The 17,520-nt window shown below is 36.9% G+C and overlaps 2 protein-coding genes across 4 annotated transcripts; one reads left to right on the forward strand and one right to left on the reverse strand.

Annotated features, from left to right (window-relative positions):
- Nucleotides 1-659: 659 nt before the first annotated feature.
- ankmy1 (ankyrin repeat and MYND domain containing 1) lies at nt 660-13,030 on the forward strand. Of its 3 annotated transcripts, none has more exons than XM_008406277.2 (20): nt 660-1,021; nt 1,544-1,690; nt 1,787-1,981; nt 2,091-2,329; nt 2,755-2,971; nt 3,789-3,950; nt 4,135-4,307; nt 5,700-5,997; nt 6,075-6,259; nt 7,110-7,281; nt 8,541-8,681; nt 8,768-8,875; nt 8,956-9,063; nt 9,143-9,265; nt 10,131-10,232; nt 10,322-10,487; nt 10,931-10,972; nt 11,071-11,134; nt 11,222-11,376; nt 12,276-13,030. In XM_008406277.2, the coding sequence occupies exons 1-20, from the start codon at nt 815-817 to the stop codon at nt 12,434-12,436; spliced, it is 3,165 nt and encodes a 1,054-aa protein (XP_008404499.1). In that variant the 5' UTR covers nt 660-814; the 3' UTR covers nt 12,437-13,030. The 3 variants fall into 3 exon arrangements, with proteins under 3 accessions (XP_008404499.1, XP_008404500.1, XP_008404501.1); XM_008406278.2 differs by having other exon boundaries at nt 6,078-6,259; XM_008406279.2 differs by having other exon boundaries at nt 1,568-1,690.
- A 2,893-nt stretch (nt 13,031-15,923) lies between these two features.
- Nucleotides 15,924-17,366, reverse strand: LOC103463106 (E3 ubiquitin-protein ligase RNF14-like). Its single transcript, XM_008406280.2, has 3 exons — nt 17,144-17,366; nt 16,256-16,428; nt 15,924-16,162 (listed from the first exon to the last, which is right to left on the reverse strand). Exons 1-3 carry the CDS (start codon nt 17,340-17,342, stop codon nt 16,100-16,102), a joined length of 435 nt encoding a protein of 144 aa, XP_008404502.1. The 5' UTR covers nt 17,343-17,366; the 3' UTR covers nt 15,924-16,099.
- Between the last annotated feature and the right edge of the window lie 154 nt (nt 17,367-17,520).

Below are 17,520 nucleotides of genomic sequence, written 5' to 3' on the forward strand. Positions count from 1 at the left end.
TTTGCATGTTTTCCGTGATAGTAGGCAGCTGAGATGATACAAAGTTTAAAACATTAGTGTCCACTTAAGTGTTAAGATTTCTTCATTTTTTGTTGACATTACGTACGTTTATCATTTCGGAGATGTTGGTTTTAGGGTTTTCACTCCCTGTAAGTTATAATCTAAATTTACATAAAAGCCTGAACTATATCCCTCCATTTTAAGACTCTATTAAATTAGTTTTACTTATTAAATTCTGTCATCAAAAAATAAAGCCATTGATTAATTAGTAGTTTATTGGGCTCTCCCTGCCTACCATGGCAATATTATTTGAAAGTTTTGATTTAAAGTTACTGTATATGAATGTGTATGTATTTATACCATATTTCACGGTGATAATGGAAAAACAGGAGCAATAAAATAAATATACATTTATTTATTTTGATTTATTGCACAGGAAGCAGTACAGCGAGTATTTTTATGTTTTTATAATTATCTGCATCGGCTAATGTAAGTTTATTTTTTATGATTTAATGACATTTAAAACTTGTCTATGAAATACATTAAACATTTATTTATTACATGGTACATTTAAAATATGATTTAACTACTTGTTTAATTCGGGTACTTTCGACCTTTCACATGCGCATGCGTGAAGAGTTACTTTCTCCACGCGCTTCACCGTTGTCATGTCAACCAACGCTGAAGGCAAAGTTACTACTCAAATCTGACATCCAGCAGTTGGCGTTTATCACGAAGATAAACAAAAATGTATCTCTAGTTGCAGTCTAAGATATTGATTATCACATTAAAACAAATCCAAGAAGCAGGAACAATGGCAGAAATGCCGTCAAGCAGTGAAGGTGTCCCAGACACAGACGGGGAAGGCGGCAGTCGCGGCGGCAGTAGAGTCGCTGTCTTCGGCGAGGTGAAGCGGGAAGGCTTCGGTGTTCAGGAGTGGCCCGACGGGTCGAAATATGAGGGCGAATTTTTAGACGATTTCAAACATGGAAAGGGGCGATACAGCTGGAAAAACGGGGAGGTAATGTGACATTACAGCTTTTACAGTGTTTTACCTATACACTGTAAAAACAACAACTTACCAAGTATTTTTTGGTCTCATTTCTATTTCAGATATCTTAATACACTTGAAATAAGACAAAACTAACTTAAAAGTAACTTTTTYTTCAACATRTAKGAGCTTGTTTGAGTCAATAATTCAKTATTATTGATGAARAAGTTCTGGTTGCGCTGGCAGATTATTTATAACAAGGGGAAATGTATTTTTATAAGTGAAATTATCACCTTTTTCATCAATATTAACTTAAAGCACAATCCTATATTTTGCTGAAAATATCCTGTAASTTAATTTTGTCTTTTTTCAGTGTTTGTAATAGAAACCAGACCAAAAATACTTGGTGATATTTTGTGTTTTTGTGAAAAACTGGATCTCATGTGAACTCAGGTTATCGTTGTCTGTTTGTTTAATGTATTTAAGGGTTAAGTTGTGACATTACACAACTGCCAGTGTTTCATTTTCTAAGTTTCCTGTTGATTTTTGTAGTTATATGAGGGGTTTTTCTACAAGGACTTCAAACATGGCGTTGGAGCGTACAGCTGGCCCTCTGGCCACAAGTTCATTGGCAAGTTCTACCTAAACAGAAAGGAAGGATATGGATGTTTAAACTACCCAGGTGGAGCCATCTTTCAGGTGAGCCTGCAGTATTTTGGACTATTTCATTCATTTATTTTTTTCATTTTTAAATTCTGTAGGAAAAAAAAGCATGTTCTCCTTCCACATATTCAGGGTTTGTACCACAGTGACCACAGGTTTGGTCCCGGTGTCCTCACTTATCCAGATGGGTACCAGGATGTGGGCCTGTGGATCGGGCAGCGCCTGCTAAAACTCTGCTCCTCTTTAGAAGAAGGCTTTAGTCTGCTCAATTTTCCAGATTATGCTGCATTCATGCGGTCCTCTCATCGTGAGCATTTTTTCATTAAGGTATGTGCTGTCATGCTTTTGCTCCAAAATCCCTTGCAGGCTTACAGGTAAAACATAATAAACTCTGTTAGCTTCTGTCCTGTCACGTCTGTTTCTAACCCGTCTTCAGTCAGACGTAGACGAAGATCTGCTGTCAGACGAAAGCTTCATCTATCCACCCGGCATCGAGAGGTACTCTACAGATGGCGACCACTTGCCGCTTCCTCCTGGAAGGAAAAGAGAGTTGGATCAAGTCTTTCACGGTGAAAAGTGGGAGCCAGACGCTCGTCCATACCGGGGATACAAAAGGGATCCGTTCTCTGCGTTCCCTGTGCACATCCGCATGAAGGCTAACATACGCGAACACAGGTTAGGCACGATTCCAGTGAAGTCGRCTCCCTGACCTTCTTCAGATCTAACAAAATTGGTGTCAAATGTTTGTGACACGTTTGTGCAGCAACATTTTTTGTTTGTGCCGCTATCATTTTAAAGATAATAAGAATGTTTCAGGAGGTCATTAGAGGTCAAGCACCCTGCCTCCACTCACATTTACCAAATCAACTCGACTCTTTTTATGCAGCACTAAATTTCCTTTGTGCTGCTTTTGCTTTGAAGATATTGATAAGGACCTCTGATGACCTCTGGAAACTTTTTTATTGATATGTTTAAAGTGATAGCAGCATAAACGTTTGACACCAAGTTTATTAGCTTTAATGAAGGAGGGAACCGACTTCACAAGTTTGTTGTACAGAGAGAAAGCATCTGTTTCACCTCTACCTGCGTGTTTGTTTCAGGCTGCAGACTGAAACTGTTGACTGGAACGTCACAGGCGTCCTCTCCCTGAACGGGGACAGCTTTGCCCTCAAAGGGCCTCTGGAGGTCAACTCAGAGCTGCTGATTCAGCACAGCTTCAGAGGGGAGCTGCGCGCCGTGTCACAGATCCTCCAAAACGGCGCCGTCTACCCGGATGTAGCCGACGCACGAGGACAAACCGCGCTCATCGCTGCAACCGTAACGTCTCCCAGTTTGAGTTTTCCTCCTCTGCAGGGCCGTGTCTAGGTTTTTTTTTCCCTCAGGGGCACAAACAGAACAATGGTGGTAAAATGAGATTTTAATTTCATCTAAATTAACTTATTTGCCCAAACAAAACTACAACGGAGTATTAGGTCCAAACTAAGAAAAAATGAAAACATAAATTATGAGAATAAAGTGGTAATATTACGAGAATAAAGTTTCAATAATATGAGAATGAAATTTAAATGATTTGAGAATAAAGTTATAGTAAAATGAGAAAAACGGCAAAAATATTTTAGAGTAAAAATTGTAGTAAAAGTTGTTTATCTTCATAATATTTACGAAAATAAAGCGATAGTATTAAGAATAACCTACTCTGAGAATAAAGTTGAAACAATATGAAAAAAAACTCATAATATTACAAAAAAGTCTAAATAATATGAGAATAAAGTCCAAAATATTTCACAAATGAAGCTGAAATAATATTAAAATGTAACAATACGATATTAAATATTATATTAAAATAAAAACATAAATTTTGAGAATAAAATCCTAATACTACGACTCTATTCCCATCATTTATTTTTTTATTTCTTAGCATGGCCCTAATACTCCACCTTACAAAACACATAAATCTGTTGAACTTGTGAAAACTAGTAAATTTGTCTTTCCAGTTTCATTTGGCTAAGAAAGTCGTTCTACTCTGGATGGCATGTAAAAGAATCGTCTTTTTGCTGTCCAGCGTTGACATTTCCTAATGTGAACGGTGGCATCCAGCGGGTCCATCGCATGTTTTTGTATCTCCACCTGTCAGGTAAACTGCAATAATGATGTGATCCATCTGCTGCTGGATGGTGGTGCTGATATCGACAAGATGAACAACGAAGGAATGAGCGCCCTGGCTGTGTGCCTCGTCCTCTACTATCCCTTTGAGTCTATGCTGTCCACTCTGATCCAGCCGCCCACTGACACGCCAGTAAGACAACGCATCGCCGTGCTGGGACACATGGACTTTTGGGACTTTGGTGACAATAATAAAAATTACAATTACAATTAGGTGTATGATTGTGGCTGTGTGTCACAGCAATTATAGCCCCACAAACACAAATGCTGCTCCTGAAAAACATTCCCATTTGTGCGTTTCTGCCTCGTGTCTCAAGGTTTCGATGTCTCCGCCTGGTGAGACCAGCTCTCCGATCAACCAGGCTGACGTCCCATCGAAGTCGCTGGACCTGAAAACCAAATCACACATTACTGGCATGGATCAGAACCAGAACCTGAAGCGGAATCAGAATATGACGAACCAAAGCAGCTTAAGCCAGCTCACTGAGCAGTAAGCCTGCACCTACACCTTCACCTCACGCTGATTTACAGATATTTCATCAATACAAACCTTCTGTTCACTGTTTAAAAGAGGTTTTGAGAATACGCCAGGACTGCTGCTGTTATTTTAGTATTCCTCCATTTATTATTCTGATGATTAATAAAAAATAATAATTGGCACATTTTGCTGATTTCTTATTGAACCACTTCAGCATATTTTATATTTAAAAATACATTAAAACTATTAATTTTAAATAAGAAAATAAACATTTTATTAACTGGTTTCCTTTAATAAACACTTGATCATTTGTATCTATAGCAATAAATCAATCAATCACACAATAAATTAAAACAAACTCGATAATTTCCATTTGCACAATTTATCGTTTTTCTCTTTTCTCTCTTTCTACCAAAAACTGAATATTTTGATTATAGAGACTTTGTGATTCATTTTATTTGTTGTTTTGTTTATTTATTTTAGACATTTAAAATGTCTTCCAGTTTTATGGAATTTAAAGTTTATTGATCTTTGAGAATGTGCTCATGTTTTATTCTACCATTATTGCCATTACATTACTTGAAAATGGTCTCAACTCAACAATATTATAGTTTATTGCAATAACTTCCGGGACAATTTATCATCCAGGATCTGCAGATAAAAAATACTCCTATCATCACATTGATTAAAAAATAATTTATTGATCCCAAAGGGAAATTAAATGTTGTTGTAACTCATATTAATTATTAATTCAGAATATTCAGAGTTATTGTAGATGGTCGCAGCTGCTGGCAGAAAAGATCTCCTGTAGCAGTCTGTAGTACAGCCAATTTGAGGAAGCCTCTGATTAAAGACACTGCTCTGAATATATTGTTCTTTCAGAAAAAATGCTTTTTTTTATCTGTGTCTTTCAGTTTATGATTAATCATTTACTGAATTATTTCAACAATTGATTAATTACAATTAATCATTTCAGCCCTTATTGGAAATAATGCACATAACTCACTTTTTACTTCAGGCTTAATCATTCTTAGCACTTCCAAGAATTAAAAAAACCATCAGAGCAATGAACAAAACAAAACAAATCACTGAGCCATTATGTAAATTTAAGTTGTGACTCACTGTCTTTGAGTCTGGGGCATATTTTGCCTTAATCTTTTGAGTCTGTATACTCCAGTTAACGATTAATTCATTACTAAATTAGTTGACGATAAATTCAATGATAGATTAATCACAATTAATCATGTCAGTTCTTTGTATTGTCATTTCCTTTAACCTTAGCTCTTCGCGCAGGTGCTAAGTGTGTGTGTTTGTGTGTGTATATACACGAGCATGCAAGAAGCTAAAAGAGATTGAGGAAAACACAAAATGATTTATTCCCAACGGTATTTATTTTGTTTGCAGGGCATCTGAAGAGCCGCCTGTACACGTCTCACATGGCCAAAATGGTGAAATCCCTGCAGATTCTGAGCAGCTGCAGGAGGAGAGGAAAGCGACGGGAATGGATGAAGGCTACGATGCCACAGAGAAATCTGGAGACGAGCAGAGTGTTAGAGAGGATGTGGAAAGTGGGCTAGAGAAGCTAAAGGATGAGCTCAACAGAGACGTGGAGAATTTAACCGAGAGTGAAAACAGAGAAGTCACTTTTCAAGAGTTGGGTGAACGCATTTCTCTGGGGAGTGGGCAGGATGTCCCAGCCGAGGTAGCAGGAAGGTCGCGCTGAACCCATCCTCCTTTGTTTTCTATGTGTTTTTCTGAGAGCTGTGATTCTGTCTGCAGCAGGGCGGAGACCACGATCTGACCCCCAATCAGAGCCTTGACTCCACCTGTTCCATCCGCAGCAGCGGCATCGCTGAATCAGAAGAGACGCTGCAGCAGTCAGCTGAGCTGCTGACTTTGGCTAAGCGAGCCCCGCAGTGTGACTCAGAGGAGATTATACGCAAAATGACCCTCAAGGAAATCGAGTCAGTGATCATTCCCCCCTCACATGCTGCTCCTTTGTTCTGGGTCTAATGGTGATGACGATGTGGTCTGTGCAGGGTCTCGTAAATTCATTTCTAAAATTAAAACCTTAAAATGTATTTAAAAAGTTGGCCTTACAGTTTTAGGACGACTTTTTTCTCTTAATTTTTACCTTAATCTCATAATTCTGAGAAAAAAAGTCAATATTCAGAGATAAAGTCAGAATTTTTTTTCAGTGGCTCTAATTTTTCGTACAAACATGTTAAACACAGATCTTAAATTTTGCCATAGCAGGACTATTCCATCTTGTATGTAGTTTTTGTTCTGTCAGGCCAAGTGATGTGCAGACATCATTGTGTTCTGTACTACAGTGTTTTAGGACCATTGTAGACAGAAAAAATACAGAAGTAAATTTACACTAAATATTTTTAGCCTAATCTCTGACATTTCCTCGGAGAAAAAAATTCAGTTTCAAAAGTCTAAAATTACTGACTTTTCTAACTCAGAAATTAATATATTTTTTTCTAGAACATTTCTGAGCTTAAGCTCTAAATTTATGAGTTTTTTGGCAGAAATGTACTCCTATTTTGTACTGCGTCATCGTAGTCCTGTGGTCCTGTGACATGAGSCGGCTCACTAGCTGCTAATTTTTAGCTAGCGAGCTACAGCTAGCTTTCTTCCTATTAACAGCGGATATGCGCAAATGTATTACCAGTTGGCTGGACGGTGTTCATTTTTGCCACTTGTTTACATTTGCTCAGAAATTTACTTTAAGATGACATTAAAAATGTTTTTAAAAGTCTAAAATGTAACTTGTTAACACCGGCAGAACCCCTGTTTGTGCTCGGCTAGGCCCGGTGTTCGTTTAACAACCCTGAAGCTGTTACTGGATCGTGGAGCCGACCCCAACTGCTGCAGGGTCCCAATGCCCGTCCTGTTTTTGCCCATAATGGCGGGCGACACTGAGGTCGTCCATAAATTGCTCATGTGTGGAGCTCGTACTGATATTCGCCTTCCAATGAAGGTAGGAATCTCCTCTGTAAATTATATGTTTTTTAGTGGGAACTAGAAATTAATGTTGTGATTGAGGATCAAGACTGGGAGCAAGTGTGTGAAAATGGACATGAACTGCCCAACAGTCCAACATGGAAAGAATTTTATTGGAAAGTAATCGTTAGATATGTATTATTTCAAAATTTGATCAAGCTAAATCAAATTTGTGCTGGAGACAGTGTGGAGTAGTTGGAGATCCCACTCATATCCTCTGGGATTGTCTAAAGATTAAAACATTTTGGGAAGGAATTAGAGAGGAAATTTCTAATATTTTACACATTTATATTGAACGGAACCCCCTTGTCTTTGTTCTGGGAGTACCTCCAACTAATTTATTAAGTAAACCGGTACTTGTTTGGAATCCTGGTACTCATAGCCAAAATGATAACAGTAGGTTGGTATAAACTTTTACCCCCTACTATAAATCAATGGAAAGAGAGACTAGTGAGCGTTTATACAATGGAGAAAATAACAGCAAAACTAAACATGTCCATTGATTTATTTAAGAAATGGTTGAACCCTTTGATGACATATTTGCAATTAACATTGTAGCAAGTAAAATAAATGTAAATACACAGGTATACTCTCTATATGTCTCTTAAGATGCAGGCAAAGGTTACGGGAGGAAAATCTTCCCTTTATTTCATATTTCATGTTTATAATCCATTTGTAACCTGTGTTTTATGTTCCACTGATTGGTGGAGAAAAGACTCCTTGGAACTTCAGCTCGCCGAATCGTTCTTGTTCAACTGATTTGTTTGGTTGTACTGGAAATTGATGCTTGTGACTTAATGTGGTAATTATTGAATTTGAATGCAGAACTAATAAAATAAAGTCTTTGTTAAAAAAAGCTATAAAAGTGGCTGTCCACAATACACATGAACACGCACAAAAAAAACTGAAACAACATCATGAAAAATGCAGAATTAAGGAAAACTTTGATTTTGTTGATTTTTTTGTCTTAAACGTTTGTTTGTTTTTTACAGTCCTGGCTTAATTACTTTAGCACAGTTAGCTGCTAATGTAATTAGCATTAATCAATTACCAAATTGGCTGACGATTATTTCAAGAATCAATTAATCACAATTAATCTGATTGTTTCAGCCCTTGTGAGATTATGCTATTAAAGATTAATTTAATTTGGAGTGTAATAGTAGATCATATACTTTAAGTAATTTGTAGTTTATCTCAGTTTTCCAACATGCCGGGTTTTTTTCTTCCTCTCTGTAGAATAAAGGGTTTTATCCCCTCCATGTTGCTGCAGCGTTGCACGGTTCTGAAGGTGCACAAATCACTGAAATGCTTTTGCACGCCGTCACCGAACCCGACTCTCGGGCATGTGACCAGGAAGAGATCTACCAACCGGATTTGGTGCATGTTTACGTTCACCTTTTAACATACGCCCCTGTTTAATAAAGGAGGTAAAGTGTAAAGTTAGTATTTTTCTGTCTTTTCAGGACTTAATGGCGGATAAAGAGTGGAAGGACGAGACTGAGGACATGAGTCTGAGAGACGGGGGCCGAACTGCCCTGCACATAGCCTGCCAGAGAGATGGGGACTACTCGGTCTGGGCCAACAGTTCACACATTCACAGCTGTGCACATCCTTAGTCATATGAAATGTATTTTACTTGTGTGTTTTGCAGAATGCCTGTAAAGTGGTGGAGCTCCTGCTCTCCCACGGAGCCAGCACCGACCTCCTCTGGAGCGGACACTCTCCCCTCTCCTTGGCCATAGCGAGCGGCAATGACGAGGTACCGCCGCCGCCCTCCGTCAGGGCAACGGTTGCATAAATTTAAGACTCGTCACGTTTGCCCTCTTGTCTTCACTCAGGCAGTGGAGGAGATCTTGAAGGCAGGCGCAGATCCCAACTTACCTCTGGGCAGGAGGGTGGGCAGTGCTCTCTGCGCCCTCGCCAACTTCAACTACCGCTTAGGTGGCGACAGAATCAAAGTGGTAAACTCAAACGTAGAGATGTATCTTAAAATTAAATGCAAATTTACATTTAGTTGTGATTTCTCACCGTAAGGAGTTACACTGCAAAAACACAAAATCCTACAAAGTATTTTTGGTTTAGTTGCCAGTGCAAATATCTTAGTACAAACTAAGATAAAACTAACTTACAAGTGATTTTTCGGCAAGATGTAGGAACTTGTTTTAAGTAAATAATTCCTTAATATTGATGAAACAGTACTAGTTATAGGTGAAGTAATCTGCTAGTGGAGCAACACGTTTTTCCCATATTATCAGTTAAAATGTCTTGTTCCACCTGCAGATTATTTCACCAATAACTAGTATTTTTCATCAATATTAATTAATTATTGACATAAAACATTTTCATTTCATTAGCTGTAAGTGGAAAATCATCATAATTAACAGAAAGACCTTTAATCATCCATATGTTTAGAAATAATGTATATAATGTGATAAAGTTCCTGGAATAAGTGAAGGATTAAAATATGTCAGCTATCCACTGCAAAAACCTTACTAAGTATTTTTGTCTAGTTCAGAGTACAAATATCTAAGTGCAACTGAAATAAGACAAAACTAACTTAAAAGCAACTTTTCTTGTGTTGCTCTGTGATGGGTTGCAATCTGTCCACATTGTGTCCTGTATGGAGCTAAATCGGGGCCATAAAGTTTGTAAAAAAATAAACTGAATTAAAAAAAGTTTTGAAACTTAAAAGATTTTTTTTTTTTCAGTTTAAAAAATGTTGGCCTCAATTTAGCTCCATAACTAAATTGCTCTCCCCGTTTACAGACAAGCGAGTGTAAATAATGTATGGCTGATGTAATAAGATAATATTATGCGTCTTTGTAGCTTGAACTATTAGCCAAGGCTGGTGCTAATATCCTGATGCAAGTTCCAGTGGGCGAAGGGATGGGAATGGCCACCGACTTTGCATACCACTCCTTCCAGCAGGTAACCCTGTTGCACCATCTAATAATTTGCCTCTGGGGGTTAAAAGTGATTTGAGTTGCTGCATGTGCTTCCATCTGAACATGCTTTAGGATGTCCGTTTTGCTCGCACTCCGTTCCACGCCTTGAACATGCAGGAGAGGGCTTTAATAAAGAATTGGCGCCATCTTCTGAGTCTGATGGCGAAACTGTTGAGGAAGAGCGCTGCTCTGATGGAGAGGAAGGCTCTAGAACAGGAGCAACACCTTCAGCCGACTGGTAAGTGTAACATTTTATTTGCAAAACGTATGCAAGTTATTTTTTTCTGTAACGTAATTTAAGAGTAAGTGGATCAATTGATTATTGGACAGCAATAACTAGGTTGAGCTAAAACTGCTACTTGAGAAGTTCTGGGTAGAACACACTTTCAGACGAAGGGTTTTTTGTCTGTAGTGCAAAATGTATATATTTTTTGTACAATTTTGGCTTAATTATTGCTCTGCGTATGTTATTTCAGCAGATTTTTGAGTCTGGATACTCTAGTTAATCATTAATGGATGACTAAGTTGATTATTATTTACAATTAGTGATTAATTGATTCAGTGCTAGATATATTATTACGTTTATGCAAACTTTTCCAATGTTCTGATGTCAGAATATAATTCTGTGGACTTTGTGTATATGCTCTTGTTTGACATAATATGTCTCCTTTAAATATTCAGATGTCCACACACACACACACAGAGAGAGAGAGAGAGCCACAGGTTGTTATCATTTCTATCAATAACTTGACTTTTGTGGCATGTATGAGGGTTTTTTTTAATTGTAATAGTGACTAATTAAACACTAATAACACCAACAGGTCCAGAGGACGAGACCCCAAGCAAGCGTAGTATTCATGGAAAAACGCCGCCCAAACCTCCGAGGTACACACACTATTTTGATCTCCTTCCTCTTCAATCCGCCTTTCACACTGCACTTCTCAAACCCCGCGACTGTAAATCCTTCCTCAGGCTGCCGGCGGTAAAGTTCTGCTATCACTGCGGCCGCTCTGTGTTTGTGAAGCTGGCGATTTGTGGCCGTTGCCAGAGGGTCTACTACTGCTCCAAGTCCTGCAAAATGAAATCCTGGGATGAAAATCACAAGGAGGAGTGTCTCCAGATGGCAGGTGGGAACCCACAGATATCAACATAGCCGCAGTAAATCTACACAGAATATGAAATTTAGGACATGAACACCCTGAGGAGAAGAATTTTAATTAAACTAGGCTTAGAAACTAATAATAAGAAAATTCTACTAACATGTAGGGCTGCGTGAAATGTCACATTTTTGGTTTTTGGAGATTTAATTTTTGGAAAATCTGGATTTTTTTTTTGTCACCAATGTGCTTCTGGGGTTTCCATAGTTACAAGACATGTTAGCACGTCCAGGGCGGCCATCTTGTTTGACAAGCTATTATTATTATTATTATTATTATTATTATTATTATTATTAATTATTATTATTATTATTATTTTTAGGATAAAAATAATAATAAAGTCATAATATAAGGAGAATGAAGTAGTAAGTTTATAAGAACTCCAACATCAAAAATAACAAAAAAAGTTATTAATTTAAGCTTTTTTTCTCATTAAAATGATGTTTTTTTTAAATGTAGCCCATCTCTCGTTTGTTTTGCTACGTGTTTACTGAGCCCAAACTCAACACTTTTGGGTTTTTCCCCCTATTTTAATTTCCTGTTGTTATATTTAAAGGCAAGAAAGTTAAAAAACAAGCACTTTTTTCCTATAATTTTAAGACCTGGTAAAATTGCGTCTGTATTCTGCTAATGTTATTATTCTACACAAAAAGGAATGAAATGAAATAAAAGGCACTTGAAAAAAATATTTTCTGCCATTTGTAATTTCGTTTTTAGGAGAAAAAAATAGATTAAAATCACATGGTATGAAAAAATTGGAGCCATTTCACTCAGCCTGACTAAAATGTCAACATTGGATTAATAAATAATGTAAACTATGTTCAGGTGAGTAGTGTTTTTGACTTGTCTGTCTTCTTCTTGAAATGCAGCCTATATCGATGCCCATCGGAAGAGATCTTCGTTTAAACCGCGCAAACCGAAAACCGTAACCATCATAAGGTACAAGCCGGAACCTCCCAAACCGCTGACCAAGTTGCAGCAGACCCTGGAGAACCAGATCTACCTGAAGGAAAACTACAGTCACATCTGACGGGTTTTAGATGCTTTGAAAAGTGGCTGTTATTTTTAAATTAAAGTAATTTGAACTTAAATGCAGTTGTGCCGTTAACAACAGTTCTCTTAGTAAGAACTATTTTATGATCTACATGTCATAAAGTCTACATGTCTGTCCGAAGACATGCTTTCTTCTTTGGTTTCTTTCGCATAATTTTAAAAATGTCAAACCAAAGAAATGCTCAGAAATCTCAGGACTAAGCCATTTTTGTATTTGTTTTATTTTTTAAGACGTGTTGGTCTTGATGTAGTTTTGTTTCACCTCTGTTATAAATTTCTGTTAAATGTTGGGAATTTCATTATTTCTGCAGAGGCGAGGGGGTATAAGTGGTGCACTTAAATATTTCCTATTGTGATAATAAATTTTTTTTACATTTATTCATGGTTTCAAATAAAAAATATATTTTTTTAAATTGTTTTCTTATATGCAATAGCAGATTAAATGATGCCCTCTGAAATAAAGACTTCACAGACTGTAAAAGTTATAAATATAAACCTGGATGTAAAATTTTAAAAATGGATAAGAAAATATTTGCAGTAAATTTAAACTTATTTTTCTGTTTAAACTTTATTATTGATGATATTTTGTTTATTATTGACTCAAGGGATCAACTGACGATCAACAGCTAAAGAAATTGCCACATTCTGCACATCAAGGCAATTAACTTCCTTATACAATATCAGAAAAACATTAAAAGATGGAAATAAATAACTGAATTATTTTTTCAAATAAAATAAATATTGCCTACAAATCAATAGCATATTATTCCTTCAGTGAACGCTTGATCAATTGGAGCAAAGGATGCATCCATCCATCTTCTTACACCCTGGTCCCTCAGTGGGGTCGGGAGGGTTGCTGGTGCCTCTCCAGCTAACGCCAGTCTGTCACAGGGCAACACAGAGACACACAGGACACACAACCACACACACACTCACACCTAGGGGCAATTTAGACAGACCAATTAACCTGACAGTCATGTTTTTGAACTGTGGGAGGAAACCGGAGTACCCGGAGAAAACCCACGCATGCACAGGGAGAACATGGAGACTCCATGCAGAAAGACCGGGGCCAGGAATCGAACCCAGAACCTTCTTGCTGCAAGGCAACAGCTCTACCAACTGCACCACTGTGCAGCTAATTAATACTTTTAACATCAATATGTGAAAAACTCAACTCTTTCTGCTTGGCTTAACATAAATATAGTGTATGGCTGATCAGTTTATTGTTTTTTGGGATAAACTAATCAATAATTGGATAACAAAAGTGCTTACTAAGAAGTTGTTTCTTTTTTAAACAGAATGTGAGCTAAAACTGGGTCACGTGACAGTCTGAGCTTCACCTGGTCCAAATTCTGTGTAAAGCACGTTTGCTATCCAGTTATAGTATGGTGTCAACAATATTATCGTTTGTTGCAACAACTTCTAGGACAATTTATCATCCAGCTAAGATTGTTACTGTGACTGGCCTACTTACTGCAATTCAGGCAAAATATTTTTATTTTATTGTTTGAAGAAGGAATTTAACTTTTTGTTTTTTTGCATCTTTTAATGTATTTAAAATATTGCACAAAAAAAGATGGTTGAATAAAAAAATCTGTAGAATGGGACAATTTTGAAAAGTCAGATTAATTGATTTAATCATCTGAGTAATACACATTAAAAATAATCGCCTAAATTTCATCCAGTATAACTAATAGTATAATCACTGTAGTATAATATTTTGAAATATGCATAAACAGACTTGAAGAGCATTTCTTATGATCCTAAAAGGGCCCGAGCTCCCAGTCAAACCGCCGCAAATCATAATGCTGCTTCCGCCTTCCTTCTGTAACACAAACAATATGACGTTACATTTTGAGAAAATGGGTCGCATGAAATACTAGCTGCGTTTCCATTAACCGTACAACTGCGCAAACTGAAATTACAAAATTAAATTCRCTGAATAGAAACACGGCAATTTAGGAGGGAAAAAAGTTTTTGCATTTTGGGATGAGGTGGTTTTCCAGCCTTAAACTGCCATGAAATATCGGCGCCATGTTTTTTTAATGACTTATCGCGTGAACAAGCTTATTCACGCGTGATTTTAATTTCATTTTGTATGTAATGGATACACCGTAGTGAAATTGTGTTTTTTCGACATTTGCAGATAATTGACATGTATTTGCGAACATTTGTAAAGGAAACGCAGCTAATTAGAAAGTAAACCTTTAAGCCGTTGTAACAGAAAGTACCTGTATTGCGCAGAAGCAGTGAGGACAGGGTTTAGTATTAACGGTTATCCATTTGTGGCTAACATGCTTCTCAACGGCAAAAACAAAACAGGAGAATAAACTTCCACCAGAAAACTCATATTTTGAGATTAATCTCAAATTTTCTAGAAAAAAATATTAAAATTTCTAGTTTCAAAAGTCAAAAAAATTCCAAAATCGAAAATTTTCAACTTTTAGAAATTTCTGAGTTTTTTTCAGGAAAATTTTCTATTTTTCAAACAGAAATGTTCTTGTTTTTTCTAGAAAATAACATTTTAGGGATTTTTGTTGCATAGATGTATACCCCCCTCTATCTACAATGGCCTTAATATACTTTTGTAGTTTTATGCATTATTTGCAACAAGGGCTGAAACGATTAATCAAATTAATCATGATTAATCAATTGTTGAAATAATCAGCTAATTTAGTAATCGATTAATGGAGTATAAAGAGTCTAAAATATGGCAATTTGTTGAGAACAAAACACAGTAATTTATCCAAAAAAGTGAACATTTTCTACCCAGAACTCCTCAGGTGGCGGTTTAGCTTCAGTTTTAGGTCTTCAGTTATTACATTGTTATTGTAGTTAAACTGAATCTTTCCTGGAACAATGAGTGAAACTTCACATTTTCTGTCTTGGGAAAAAAAAACCTGCAGCATGGGGGACATGCAGCCTCATGTTTTTACAACGTAGGAAGGGAGGGAGACAGTGTTTTTACTACCAGTCAATTAAAAGTGATTTTATTATCAAGTATTTTCACTATTGAGTAAAATTTCTGGATTTTCTACCCACTGAATGAAAAACAAACATGTTTTAATCAAAGATTCACCAGACACAGACACACACCTGCAGTTTTTGTTAAAATTTTATAATTTTTTTATTGAAAGAAACTGATTTGGACATTTTTCATTTTGCCTGATTTCATTTCTTGTTACTTATATGAATTATTGTCTTTTTCGTCTTTAAAATACCAAAATTTCCATATGATTATATCATTTTTAAATATGAAATGATGGTAATTTGATCAGTTACCCAGTACTTTTTACCAAATACTTTTTTATTCTTACTTGACTAATTTCTTGGACAGCTACTTTTTATGTTTACTTGAGTAAAAATATGTCGAAGTAGAGCTACTCTTGCTTTAGTAGTTTTTTAGTTCTCTGCCCTCCTCTGCAGTATTCCTGCCGTTGTTTTCTTTCCACCGGTATCTTCAGTTTTTCTTGAGTGACCCGGTTTGATCCATTATTTCAGCCCTATGCTAAGCTAGCTGTAGCGTCGCACTGCGAGCTGACGTCACAGTAAACAAACGGTCGTTTACATGCAGCACCTGGGCGGCCACTAGGGGGCGGCCGCGGTCCAAAGTTTGAGAAACGGAGTCAAGTCTACAGCGTCACTGCCACGTAAAGTCCCGTTTACATTGAGTGCAAAACATGAGGTTACATCCGCCATCTTTCTGCAACACAAACGAACAAACAGCATAATGTGAATAAAAGAACCAGATTGCCTGAAACAATGAGAATCTAAAGCTGTTAAAAACAAAACGTACATGTATTGGGGTGAAGCAGTGAGGGCAGGGTTTGGTGTTGGTGGCTATCCATTTGTCGCTAAAATGCATTTCGACAGTATAACCAAGCAATTTACGGCCGTATCTGTTTTCTAGGAGGCGACGCCTTGGCTTGCTGCCTGAAGCATAATCCTGTAAAAGTGCCTGGATCCCATCTGGAAAAAATAGAAATAAAATATATCCTGAAACACAACCTGGACATTCATTCCTGCTTGGAGAAACTTAAATTGTTCTTTAATAACATTTTTCTTTAAATGGTAACAATTTATATCATATAACTGAATTTCATTTAATTTTTATTAATTTATTTCAGAGTGGTGTTTGAACTTTTTGAAACATGGGCCAGAATCCCAAAGTTGGAAGTATTTCGGCAGCCATATTGTTTTTCAAACTTAAATGCAAAATCATTTTATTGTGATTTTTAAAAAAATCTGAATTAAACATGTAATAGTTTTTCTCTTAATAAAAGGCCCAACATTTAGGGTATTTGTTTTCAGTTTATTTGGTCTAGAAAAACATTTAGATTATTTCCAGTAATAAAAACCCTGATATTAACCAAATTCAATAAAATAATTGATATGTAGTTTGTTTTTTAGTAAAGAGTCAGATATTTATGGCCCTACTTACTATGAAATTCAACTTAAARTAACACACGGCTATAACAGACAGTGCACACARACRTTTTCWGTATAAATTTGTCATGACCAAACTGAATTGTTCCAAGTGCCACTAATGGCCCCCAGGCCACACTTTGGACACCCCTGGTTTAAGGTAAATGGTTTCCTCAAATTGCTTAAATCAACCGAATCATCAGGTTTTCCAGATGCGCAGAGGTTTTCTTTAACAGGAGGRATTTATATTTCCATGTACCTTCTGTCTTTGGTAAAGCAATCAGCAGATCTTCACTCTTCGCCGTAGACAAGTCGGGTTCTTCATGGCACTTGCTTCTTCCATGGTACGTGTTTTTACAGTTTACACAGAAAGCAAAGCTGCAGACAGAGCACATCGCTGCCGGGCTGGACTTCTCCAGAATCACAGCAGAACCGCAAGTCGGCCGAGGACAATACATGATGTCTAAAAGTGAAAAATAAAAAAAGAGAGATGAGCATGTGTGGTTTTCCTTTCACACTGAAATGTGTCTGAATTTTTATCTCTGATGGAGCCAATTAAAGGTGACCTCTAATGCTTCCTGGAACAGGATAGCATAGCTCATACAAAACATGTTCATTACATTTTTTGCACAATAA

Source organism: Poecilia reticulata, linkage group LG4, assembly GCF_000633615.1.
Source record: "Poecilia reticulata strain Guanapo linkage group LG4, Guppy_female_1.0+MT, whole genome shotgun sequence".
Lineage (NCBI taxonomy): Eukaryota > Metazoa > Chordata > Actinopteri > Cyprinodontiformes > Poeciliidae > Poecilia > Poecilia reticulata.

Bases quoted from the DNA above. Each gene is read 5' to 3' on its own strand.
- ankmy1 (XM_008406277.2), top strand. From the start codon at position 815: ATGGCAGAAATGCCGTCAAGCAGTGAAGGTGTCCCAGACACAGACGGG. The intron at 1,022-1,543 runs GTAATGTGACAT...TGATTTTTGTAG, and splicing joins ACAGCTGGAAAAACGGGGAG to TTATATGAGGGGTTTTTCTA. The intron at 11,135-11,221 runs GTACACACACTA...ATCCTTCCTCAG, and splicing joins ACGCCGCCCAAACCTCCGAG to GCTGCCGGCGGTAAAGTTCT.
- LOC103463106 (XM_008406280.2), bottom strand. From the start codon at position 17,342: ATGTATTGTCCTCGGCCGACTTGCGGTTCTGCTGTGATTCTGGAGAAG. The intron at 16,429-17,143 runs GTACATGGAAAT...TATTTTTTCCAG, and splicing joins TGCTTTACCAAAGACAGAAG to ATGGGATCCAGGCACTTTTA. The intron at 16,163-16,255 runs GTACGTTTTGTT...TTTGTGTTGCAG, and splicing joins ACTGCTTCACCCCAATACAT to AAAGATGGCGGATGTAACCT.